This window comes from Sorex araneus, chromosome 8, assembly GCF_027595985.1.
Source record: "Sorex araneus isolate mSorAra2 chromosome 8, mSorAra2.pri, whole genome shotgun sequence".
NCBI classification, from domain to species: domain Eukaryota; kingdom Metazoa; phylum Chordata; class Mammalia; order Eulipotyphla; family Soricidae; genus Sorex; species Sorex araneus.
Window position 1 is genome coordinate 45,159,059 of NC_073309.1, and position 12,484 is coordinate 45,171,542.

Here is a 12,484-nt window from a genome sequence, read left to right on the forward strand (position 1 = left end):
ATGTTTTTTTGAACCCTGGTTCAACCCCCTACAGCAATATTGTCCACTGAATACTCCTAGGAGTGATCCCTGAGCATAGAGCCAGGAGTAAGTTCTTAGCAACTTTGGATATGATCTAAAAATAAGAAATGAAAAAAGAAAGAAAGAAAGAAAGGGGGGGTGGTGAGGTAAAGAGGGAGAAAGGAAATAAGGAAGGAAGGAAGAAGGGAAGGAGGGAAGGAAAGAAAGAAGGGAGGAAGGAAAAGAGGAAGGAATGGAGGGAGGGAAAGAAGGAGGGTGTTAAGGGGAAAAGAAAGAAGGAAAAAAGAGAGGGAGGGAGAGAGAAAGAAAAGAAGAAAGAGAGAATGTGAAGGGAGAGGAAACAAGCAAGATATCTGAGGCTGGCCTATTACAGGGATGTCCCCAAAACATTTGGGAAGTCTAGAGGGAACCTAGCAGAAAGCAAAATTAAAAAAGGGAAGTTAAGAGGCTCTTTTAATTGAGTGCCTCAATTTTTATTAATAAATTTTAATAAATGCAATACATTTTAATTTATTACACCCAATAATCTTTAGTTTAAGTTTGGTCCTGTTGCTATTTGGTGTTGGTGGCTATGAAAATCAAAAGAAGGGCTAGTGACCCTCATTTTGGTCATGATCAGGGCAAAGGCAAAGGAATAACATATGAACATGATCTCTACAAGAGGAAGCAGAGGTGATCATAATTAAGTGAACATAGAATCTGTGGGCTGTTTTAGGTATCTAGGACAGACATTGCTTTCCTCCTGCATAGAGACAACACACAACTTCCTATTTTCAGTGACCCTCTCAGATTTGTGGTTCCACGAGAGTCGAAATAGGGCCTTCTCTTGGGGCTGTGAGACAATGTAGGAGAGATGGGTGGTGCTCTGCTACAGGGAAACTGAAATTTGTTCTCCAATGCTTCCCACAGCTTCCAGGAGAGGGTGCTTAGCGGGCCAGGAGGCAGAGCTCATAGGTGGGAGGTATGTTGCCAAAGCCTGAGAGCTTTGGTGTGATATTAATTTCAGCAGGTGGCACCAGAGAGCGCAGGGAGAAGTTCTGAAGGATGGAGGTGAAGTAGAGAAAGAGTTCCATCCTGGCCATGGCCTCCCCAAGGCAGACACGCTTTCCTGTGGACACAAGGGGAGAACAGGTCACATTTGCATTGGGATATGGATGCATAGGGGTGGTCTAGACCCAACACCCACCCAAGCTTTCTCTGTCCCATCAGTATCTCTGGGGTCAGGATTCCTCAACTTATAGAGTTATTATAAAATCTCAGAGGTTTGCCATATACAGTGCTCAGTTAAGACATGCCCTTTAGACACCAGGCAGATACCTGCTCAATGTCTTGGGCATCAGATTCCAAGATGAAATAGTCCTAAGGATTCTCAGATTTGAGATATTTTCCCTTCCACTTTAGCTTCCAAAAGATTGATGTGACAGAGATACTTATAGTTAAGTGCAGTCAGTTCCAATGGTTTGGAAATCCTAAAGTAGTTTCTATTTGGTTCTCATTAGATATCTTCTCTGACCCCTGCTAAATGATATTACCTTCTTTTTATGGCTGTCACAGTTCTACGACTCTCTTATTCATTCTGGGATTCTAGGGTTTTACGATCAAATGAAATTAGGATTTATCTTCCCCTTCACACCTGAACTATGGATAAAGAAGAATGGATGGGGACACATCTAGAATGTTCCAAGAGAGAATCATATCACAGAAACCTACCAGAGGCAAAGGGTACAAAGGCTTCATTCTTCTTAAAATGGCCCTTCTCATCCAGGAAATGTTCAGGATAGAAGGAATCTGGGTAACGGAAATACTTGGGGTCTTTGAGGACTGAGCCCAGCAAGGGGAACACGTCTGTACCCTGGGAGAAAATTAGGTTAATTAGGAGAATCTGTGTTGTGATGTGACTGTAGCAAACCAGGTCGAGGGAAGGATACAGTGATTGGAGAAAGGGTGGCAATGAAGGTGTCGCCCCACCTTGGGCAGAAGGTAACCTCGAAATTCGGTATCTCGGATGACGTTGTGAGGGACACCCATGGGCACAATATCTGTTAGCCTCTGTATCTCGTGGATCACAGCGTCCGTGTAGGGCATCTTGACCCGGTCATCCACACTTGGAATCCGGTGTGGTCCAATCACTTGGTCAATCTCTTCATGGACCTTGGCTGCAAAATGTCAGAAAGCATCATAGGCAGGGACACAGGGGCACAGGATATTTAACAAGAGGTTAGAGTTTGGCCATGGATTTGTATCTAGCACTTTGGGGACACTGAAGGAACCAACCATGTGTTTCTGGGATGTCTCTTTATTCCTGACATATTGCTGGCTGGGAAACATCCATCCAACTGTTGGGAGACACACAGAATGAAACTTTGTCTGCTAGGGCATTTGTTCTTTACTTGAAAGTCATGAAGTTGGGCTTTCATATATAGATTTTTGATGGAATAAAAGAATTCCAGGGCTAACTAGGACAGAACTCAAATAAAATGATGTTTACCATGTGACAGTCACTATGAACATTATTGGTATAGCTCTCACTTAGAACACTATTGGTACATATTGGTAACATCACTCTTACTAGGAGAGTGAACTTGAAATGAAGAGCCTATCCTCTGACTCTTCATCTTGAAATGGATACAATGGTCTAATAAGCTTATGTAATGATAAAACTTACCAAAAATCCAGTATTCAAATAACCAGGACAGTGCCTAATAGAGAACGTGCACCCCTATGTTTGATTATTTATATTAATACCAAGAATGAAGGAGAGGCTAGACGAACTTGAGTGGAAACACAGGTGAGTCTTGTCCATTTTCTTTTTTTCTTTTCTTTGCTTTTTGGGTCACACCCGGCGATGCATAGGGGTTACTCCTGGCTCTGCACTCAGGAATTATCCCTGGCGTGCTCAGGGGACCATATAGGGATGCTGGGAATTGAACCCAGGTCAGCTGCGTGCAAGGAAAATGCCCTACCCACTGTGCTATTGTTCCAGCCCCAAGTCTTGTCCATTTTCTGTAGTGGGAAAAGCCATTGACTTGTGGGCAACTACATTAGATGGAAGAGGGACCAAAATGGGAGATTTTACTGAATTGAGTAATGAATTCTTTATTTTTAAAGCTTTCAGTAGACTAGACTTGCTTATTAAAGATGGGTGCTATTGGATTTGGCCACTAGAATTGGTGAAGTAATTGTCAGCAAAGATATGCATTTCCTTAATTTTGCTAAGTGACATAAACATGAGGTGAAGGAAATGCTGACTGGATTCACTCATATGTGGAACATGAATAACTAAAGCAAACAAATCAAACCAAATTTACTCTAAAAAATGTCAGCAGTTTCCCAAGAGGAAGAGAATGGGGTGGGAAGAATGAGGGATCTCTGGATGGTGGGATAAAACTGGAAAGTTGGTGATGGGAATGATAAGAATGAACACATACAGAGGCATGAAACTCAACCCCTGAAATTCCATCATATTATAACCAATGATAATTTAATACTAATAAAAACAAATACTCTAAAAATATACCAAGCTCCTAATCTCTTGGACTTGTGAATGATTCTTTACATGACAAATATTTGCAGATATCATTAAGAATCGTGAGATAGGAAACGTCCAGTTAGTCCTAAATATAATCACAAGCCTTTGTTGAGAAATAGTAGAGTCAAAGTCAGAGGAGATGGAACAATGAGAACAAAAAGCTCTGTGAAGGTTTTATGTGGCATGTTTGCAAAGGGACAGAGGGATGTGTGTTGAGGAACTGAAGGAAAGACCACCAGAATCAGATCCTGCCCTGTATCTGCAAGATGAGATGCCATTTTGAACTTGGGAGCTGTCTAAGGGAATTGGTGTATCCCACCTTCCACCTCTGGATGCTTCATCAGCAGTAGCATTCCATAGCGTAATGTAGAACTCACAGTCTCGGTGCCAGCAAAGAAGAGGTTGAGAGTGGTGAGAACCAGGTTCTTGAGATTGAATTCTGTTTGGGGATTATTTTTATCCTGAAAATGAAAAGCATAGAAATAGAATCACCCTGTTCTGTCCCCACCTTCTTAAGTTCTCATGTGTAAAGTTAAAACGGATGCAGAAGCCAAGTGGCATCTAGCAGAGTTTCTGAGACAGGTGTGTTAGAGAAGCAGTAAGCGGTAGACCTGTGTACTGGACTTTAGTGAACAGAGGGGAGAGTGGGAAGAGAGGACACAGATTACTTTACAGGATGTGAAAGTTCTAGTTCATTGGGGTATATTATTTTGCACTTTCAAGTAAACAACTTCTATATGATAATTAATTTTAAAATTTAAAGTGCCTCAAAGAAAAGTATAAGCTTCTAAAGATCTACACCTCTAACTCTACACTTCTAATCTCTAACTGTAAAGTTCCAGCTCTTAATTTAAGAGTCTTTAGATGTCCAAAGTCAAATCTAAAACTGTAATGAGTACAGTTCTGCAGTTGTAAATCACTGGTATTTGTGATTCCAAGGCATAACACTTGCGTTTCTATAATCCTCAAATGTTTGGAATGGACTTAAAAAATCAACAACTTTATGGTTTTACACATTCAAAATATCTTGTACAAATGAAGATATAAATGATGGAAATACATTTTGCTCTCTGTCTCTGGCATATTTACAGGTGAGTTAAAGTTTCAGGCACTTGAGGTTGAGGAGTTGGAGGCAAGGAGGGAGGAAGAGGAAGAAGTACCTGGTGCATCTTGACGAGAAAGCAGTCAATAAAGTCTCGAGGGTTTTGTGGATCAAGGGATGCTTCGTTGGTCTTGACTTTTTGGGCAATGAAATCCTTGAGATCCTCAATTAAGTAGTAAACGCGATTATGTCTTCCTGGCAGATATTGCATGACTCCAGAATACATGTCATATAGCTACATGGAATAGACAAAGGTGGAGAGGTGTTAACAATGGCCTCAGGGTCCACCATGGACCAAGTGTGGAACTTAAGTTTTCACACTTAATTTAAGCACCTAAACCAGGCTGAAAGTGACTGGAGCGATAGCACAATGGGTAGGGCGTGGTTTGCCTTACACAAGGCCGACCTGGGTTCGATTCCTCCATCCTTTTTTGAGAGCTCGGCAAGCTACCAAGAGTGTCCCACCTTCATGGCAGAGCCTGGCAAGCTACCCGTGGCATATTCAATATGCCAAAAACAGTAACAACAAGTCTCACAATGAAGACGTTACTGGCGCCTACTCGAGTAAATCGATGAACAATGGGACGACAGTGCTACAGGGCAGTGCTAAACCCGGCTAGGCAAATCCTTTTGCTTTTGAGACTCAGGGCAGATGGATACCTACTTCCTGGTCTTATGGAAAGAAGTAAGAGAGATGGGCAGGCACACTCAATGCTAGTTGGCAGGAGGGGAGGCTGGTAAGCACCTGTGCCCAGGACGTGCTCATCTCTATGAAACTCTCGTTGATCATCTGCAGCAACTTCAGGAACTGCTTGTCCTCATAGTCAAAGCGGCTTCCAAAGACAACAGAACTGATGACATTGGAGACAGTGCGGCTCAGGAAGAAAGTGGGTTCAATGGGGTTGCCTGGTGAAAGAAATAGTCTATGTTTAGAGGCAATTATCTGTATACTGTCATGGAGGTGAGTCCTGGATCCACTGTCCAAGTCACATGTGAGGAATCTCATTCCTAATCACCAACTGTCTTAGTAACCACCTCCTTGGTTCATAAGGATTCCATATCACTGTTCATGCTGAATGCTTAGCATACTTGACACATAGAAAGCGCTCAAGAATGGGTGGTAGAGCTTAATCACTGTGATTACTATTTAATTGTGTGCTGGAAATTGATAGTTTTGGAAAAAAGGTAGTGATAGAGGGAACTTTCTTTTTTTTATTATTTTATTTTAAAGAGTGACTGAATTCTGGGGTCTGAGCAATAGTACAGCTGGTAGGGGTTTACCTTGCACTCACTCAGATGACCTGGATTAGATCCCTGGCATCCCATGTGGTCCCTGAAGCACCACCAGGAGTAATTCCTGAGCTCAGAGCCAGAAACAATCCCTGAACACTGCCGGGTGTGGCCTCCCCATCTAATGACTGAATTCTATCTTTCACTTCCAATTTCCATTTGAGCATTTAAAAAAATCCGTTCTTGACCTCAGTTACAACTGACATAAATAAGATGATGGCAGGGTAGGGGGCCAGAGCGATAGCACAGCGGGTAGGGTGTTTGCCTTGCACGCGGCTGACCCGGGTTCGATCCCCGGCATCCCATATGGTCCCCCAAGCACTGCCAGGAGTAATTCCTGAGTGCAAAGCCAGGAGTAACCCCTGAGCATCGCTGGGTGTGACCCAAAAAGCAAAAAAAAAAAAAAGATGATGGCAGGGTCAGTGAAGTTAGGGCAGTTTTCCTATAATAATGCATATGTTCACAAGTATATAATTCTGCAATTAATGTAGTGGCTCATGAACAGTGAAAGTTCCTTATGTACTGTTTGACATCCATGGACCTCTTGCAAGAAATCTCTAATATACATAAATGTATCTCTTGGTCTCTTGTTCATTCATTACTCTTTTTCTCTGTCTCTCAGCTGAATTCTTTTAAAAATTAGTAAAATAGATATTTATATTTACAAGATGAAGCAGTTCTACATAATCTTTTCCCAATAATGTGAATATGGTCATTTTTACTAAATTTTATACTTAGAAGTGGTTTAGATTTTTTTCAAACCACAATTATGTGTGCAAGTATATAATAAAACTTTTTTTTTTTGTCACCAGAAAAAGGCATGGACTCTCAAACTGCCAAAGTCTTCATATGACATCAGGAGCTCATAAAACTGCCTTTATTTTTTTTGGGGGGGGGTACAATCAGTGGAGCTCAGGTGTTACTCCTTGATCTGCACTCAGGGATCCTCCCTGGTGTAGTTAGGGGATCATATGGGATGCTGGAATCAAACCAAGGCTGGCTGCACACAAGGCAAATAAATGTCTTATTCACTGCAAGACCCTTCCCTGGTATCTTTTGATTAAGGTTTCTGTACAATTAAGGTTCTGTACAAAGTCTCTTTCACATTAATTTGTAGCATGATGTCTGACCAGATATATTTACAAATACTTAATCTTTTCTGTCTTCCTCTATTGTAGACTTTTTCTCCAAGCAAAGTTTTGATTTTCAGGACTATTCTTGCTACAGCTACACATCACCTTGGAACCCTAGCCCAGGTGTTCCCCATACCTTTGGTCTTTCGTAATTCCTCTAACAAGAAACCAGCCTCTTCTTGGATCCTCTCCTCAATGCTTCTCTTTCCCATTCCGAAGTCCCGAAGAATTGTCAGTGAGAAGCGTCGGAGAATCCTCCATCGTTCTCCGTTAGCCAAAGCAACACCTGCAAGAATCTCTCAGTCAAGCTCCTGCCTCTCCGCCCCTTCTTGTGTCCCACTCAGTGCTGGACAGGATGGTGCCCAACTATAATAATTCTGCATGAAAACTTCCAGGAAAATTCCCAATCCTTAGTTTAGATGGAGAGACTCAGGTTCTCTCCCTACAGAACCCTCACAGTACAGTCCAGGACTCAGCTGAAAGAAAGAAAATCAGCTTAGAAATGGTTGGTAGAGGTTAAAAAATTTTTCCTTCCTTCCTTCCTTCCTTCCTTCCTTCCTTCCTTCCTTCCTTCCTTCCTTCCTTCCTTCCTTCCTTCCTTCCTTCCTTCCTTCCTTCCTTCCTTTTCCTTCCTTCCTTCCTTCCTCCCTCCCTTCCTTCCTTCCTTCCTTCCTTCCTTCCTTCCTTCCTTCCTTCCTTCCTTCCTTCCTTCCTTCCTTCCTTCCTTCCTTCCTTCCTTCCTTCCTTCCTTCCTTCCGTTTTTAATTGAATCATTGTGAGATATACAGTTACAAAATTGTTTATGATTGAATTTCAGTCATACAATGTTCCAACACCTGTCCCTGCACCAGTGCACAATTCCTGCCATTAATGTCCCAGTTTCCCTCCCTCTCCTCCCCTCCATGCCCTACCCCAGCCTGCCTCTATGGCAGACACTTCCCCCACTCCTTTCTCTCTCTCATTTTCCTTTTAGGCACCGTGGTTTACTATAGTTACTGAAAGATCATCAAACATCACTTTACCTCCTTTAAAAACATTTTTTTCCCAGAGTGATCATTTCCAACTATTATTATTATAATTGTCACTTCTCAGTTCTAACTGCACTCCTCCTCCCCCTTGGTTGCAATCTTCCTACCACGGGCCAATCCTCCTGGCCCTTTAAGAAAAATTTCTTGCTGGACTGATCCCTGGAAATGTATGAATAGATGATGGCATAGAAATGTTGAGGGAGGTAAACATATAAAACATATAGAGTTCCCCCTAATGGGGAGGTTACTTTTATTTTCTGTATTTCAGTTGGTTCTCCAAACATACCCAAATTTATACATAGTCACTTAGACCTGTATACCAGTATATCTCTACAAAGAGAGTTACCATGTAGTAGAAACACATTGAAATAATCGTATGTGCATTGCTGTTATTAATGACTTATAAATTAATGATTGAACATGTAATTCTTTCGGTGGCTTGATGAATAGAAGGAAGATTTTATTTAGAATAAATGAAAATTTCAATCTATGAAAGACATCATGTCTGGGTGAAGGATGGTTTGAGGTAAATGGTTTGAGGATGGTTTGAGGATTGTTTGAGGTAGATGGATAGATGGTTGAAAGGATGGATTAATGAGAGATTAGAAATATACAGATGGGGCAAGGAGAGATTGTATAAGAGGTAAGGCACTTGCCTTGTATTCAGCAGATCCCATTTATCCCCTGGCAGAACATATTATTCCCCAAACACCACCAGGAATTATCCCTGAGGACAGAGGCAGGAGTAAGCTCTGAGTCAGTTGGATGTGGGCTGAGCCACTCTTTCAATAATAATAATATATCGATGAAGAATGGAAGACTTCATGAATTGATGAATAAAATAATAGGTAGATAAGAAAATGAGAAATTAATTGATAGATACACAGATAAGTTAGATGGAGAGGTTGATGATGGATGACTTTATAGACCAATGGAAATGTGGCTAAATAAGAGGAAAGGTAGAGGCATAGATGGATGGGCAGGAAAAGGGAATGGATGGTGTGAGGCTGCCTGGAATGGAAGCTTGTGAGATATTTAGATGGTTATATAAGTAATGCTAGGAATGTACCTGCCTAAAATAAGGAGACAGACAGCTATGAGTTGGATATATAAGACAATAAGAAGTTTAATGATTTTAGTGGGCATGTAAAATATATAACGAATTCATCCAAGTATACATAATAATACTACAAAAGTACAGAGTTAGATGGTTTAGGTTAAAAGTTAAAAAAAGTAAAAAAAAGCTTGTGTTATCACCAAACTTTTTTCATGCCCAGCTTCTACCTTAGAAAAATTAATAAGACATTAAAAGTTTCCTCAGAGGAGTCAGTGTGATCATGCAGGTAGAGTACTTATCAGAGAACCCAGAGAATCAGAGAATCGTTTTGTTTTCAATGTTGCTGTTGTTACCTACCATAACCTTGGAAGTTTCGCTCTATTGAAGCCAGTTCTCCACGGCCACTGAAGTCATCTGCCTTGTCTACAAGGGCCTCCTTCACTGCATCATGACCACATAAAACAACTACTGGTCGGGGTCCCATGTATACGGTGAAGACTGAGCCATATTTCTCCCTGAGCTAAGAAAGAAGGAAGATACAAGAGTAGGGGCTTACAATTCAGTCAGCTTAATTAGTGGCTGAATGAATAGCAGTACTCCTACATAAAAAGAAGAGTAGGGGCTTAGTTGGGACACCGAATTTTGACTTCCAAGAATTTTAGGGGGGTGATTTCTTTTTTTTATTTTGGGTCACACCCAGCAATGAATGCACAGGGGTTACTCCTGGCTCATGCACTCAGGAATTCTCCTGGTGATGCTTGGGGGACCATATGGGATGCTGGAAATCGAACTCAGGTCGGCCGCGTGCAAGGCAAATACCCTACCCACTGTGCTATCGCTTCAGGCCAAAGGGGGTGATTTCAGTGGGATACAAGTGTGAAAATAACAGATAAAGCTGATTCCTGTGCTGGCAATGGCTATTCAGGAAAATACACAGAACCTGACTCCTGTTATCCTGGGAAAGAATCTATAGCACTGAACTCAAGTCCTCTTTAACTATGTGGAGAATGATGGACCTGGATGAGATGAATCCAGGATACATGTTTCTCTCAGAAATACTAAATTTCTTATTTCATAGAACTGAGTCTCAAACTTCTACAGCAGCCAGATGTGTTTGAAGATAACAAAATTTGCAGCAGTAGAGGTGGTATATGGGTTTTGAAATTTGCCTTGTATGAGGTGGACTCTGGATAAATCTCTGGCACCACATCTGGTTGGTTCCCTGAGCATCATCTCTATGAGCACAGAGCCAGAAGTAAGCCCTGAGCACTTCCAGGCATGTTCCTCTCTCCCCCCAAAACCCTCCCTCCAGAAAAATAAAACCCTAAAGGTATTGTGATTCCAAAGTCCTTAGATGATGAGAATTTGAAGTTCCAATGTGTACTTCTATCTGAGTTTCCAAGAGGTCACGATTCTGAAATCTCAGAATTCTTAGCACACACAAAGCCTATGTTTCACATGTGTTTACCTGTAGAACGATTTCTTCTAACTGTGAAAGAAGCAGACGGACTCACCTTCATGAAAGACTGATAGGTGGCTTCAGTACTGACTTGCAGAATGTTTCCCAGAAAGGGTATTGGTGTAGGGCCAGGGGGCAGCTTCCCACCCTTGCTGGTCCTCTTCCAGGCAATGAGGATGAACAGGCAAGATAAGCAGAGTGCCAGAAAGATGGTGAAGGCCCCTCCCAGCTCCATGGTCCCAGGATTGTGTCCAAGGTTCCAGATTCTGCCTAAATACACTCTGGGAAATCAGGTGTGTGGAAACTTGAGCACCCTGGGATCCAAATGTTTCAGATATGGATGTCATTAGGGAATTAATTGCTTTATGGGGGGGTGGATGGATGGGTTTGATTATATAACATATAATCTCTTACATGAATAAAGGTAGATTTAACTTACCTAGTGAAATCCATGAGGCCATTCCCCCTTCTTCATATTTCAGGCCTCATGGTTCTTCTCCCTAAGCTCCATCCCTTATCCAACATATCTTAGTAGGGTGTGTAAGGAATGTGAGTTCACAAAGTGTAGGGAGGTGCCTCATCTCCCCAGGCCTCCCCAGCAGAGGGACAAAGAGATGGGGGCACTCACCAATAAATGGTTAAAACAACCCATTTAATATAGAACTGCTAGCATATTTATAGTGCATCTGAAGGGGCTTGAGGTACAGGACTGCTAGTAGGTTGTGGTTGGTCATTTACAGAGGTGAAACAAGGGCAAGGCTTCTACCTTAAATCCCAGACTAGATCGTCAGGCCTGTTCAGCATGTACTTTCCCATGGGGGTCTTGTCTCTTAAGACATAACAACTTGCATCAAGACCAGGTTTTTATGCTTTTTATACTGTTCATGATCTGGTTTCAGTCACACAATAATCCAACACCCCTCCCTCCACCGGTGTCCATTTCCCACCACCAACGATCCCAGTTTCCCTGCTGCAACCTCCCCCTACCCCAGCCAGCCTCTATGTCTCTATAGCGGGCACTTCCCTTCTCTCTCTGTCTCTGTCTCTCTCTTCCAGTGGAAGGCTTTTAAATTTAGATTAGATGGTTATGACCTGCCCTGAAAATGCCCTGAGTACAACTCTTGGACAGGATCAGGATCTGTGTCTCTTTCTCTTTTGAAAATATTCATCTTTGGTGGCCTGGGAGACTTCTGTGAGTTAGGCATGCAGCAACCATAGAATAGGTACTTGCTAAAATAAAAAGTGGTGCTGCTTGGAGTAGAAAATGCTGTAAAAAGAAACTATATTCACCCTTTACAACATGGAAACCTGGAGCAATATGTTGGATTGTGTTTTTGCTAAAACAGAAGAGAAGATATATTTTTTTCTAATGTAGGAGCACTGCTATTTATTCAGCCATTGCTTAAGCTGATTGAACTGGGCACGAACTCCACATTACTTTTTTTATTCAGAATGTCAATTTTATTTTATTATAAATAATCACCATGAGATACAGTTACAAAACTTTCCTGTTTGAGTTTCAGTCATACAATGATCAATCACCCAACCCTCCATCAGTGCACATCTTTCTTCACCAAGGTCCCCAGTGTCCCCCCCAATCCCACTCCCCTATGGCAGACAATCTTCTACATACTCCCTTTTATATTGCTTGTTATGAATAGTGTAAGATGTTTCACAGCTGCATGTTCCTGAAATTCTAAAATTTTAGATAATTAGGGTCTGGAGAAATCTCTGCAGCGAGCTGCTCGGTCAGAGATTCTTTTGTGTGTCTCTGGATCATGGTCATTAGGGAGCTCAAGTAGCAGCCAGGGGCAGTTTGTGGGTATGACTTCCAGGTCCCATGGTGATGTGGGTTGGGGGGTTGA

General features: G+C 41.9%; 1 protein-coding gene across 1 annotated transcript; it reads right to left on the reverse strand.

The window, feature by feature from the left end:
* Nucleotides 1–947: 947 nt before the first annotated feature.
* On the reverse strand, nt 948–10,854 carry LOC101553121 (cytochrome P450 2G1). The gene is made up of 9 exons (XM_004620719.2): nt 10,675–10,854; nt 9,518–9,680; nt 7,212–7,361; nt 5,398–5,558; nt 4,711–4,887; nt 3,870–4,011; nt 1,990–2,177; nt 1,732–1,873; nt 948–1,129 (listed from the first exon to the last, which is right to left on the reverse strand). The coding sequence occupies exons 1-9, from the start codon at nt 10,852–10,854 to the stop codon at nt 948–950; spliced, it is 1,485 nt and encodes a 494-aa protein (XP_004620776.1).
* Nucleotides 10,855–12,484: the final 1,630 nt, after the last annotated feature.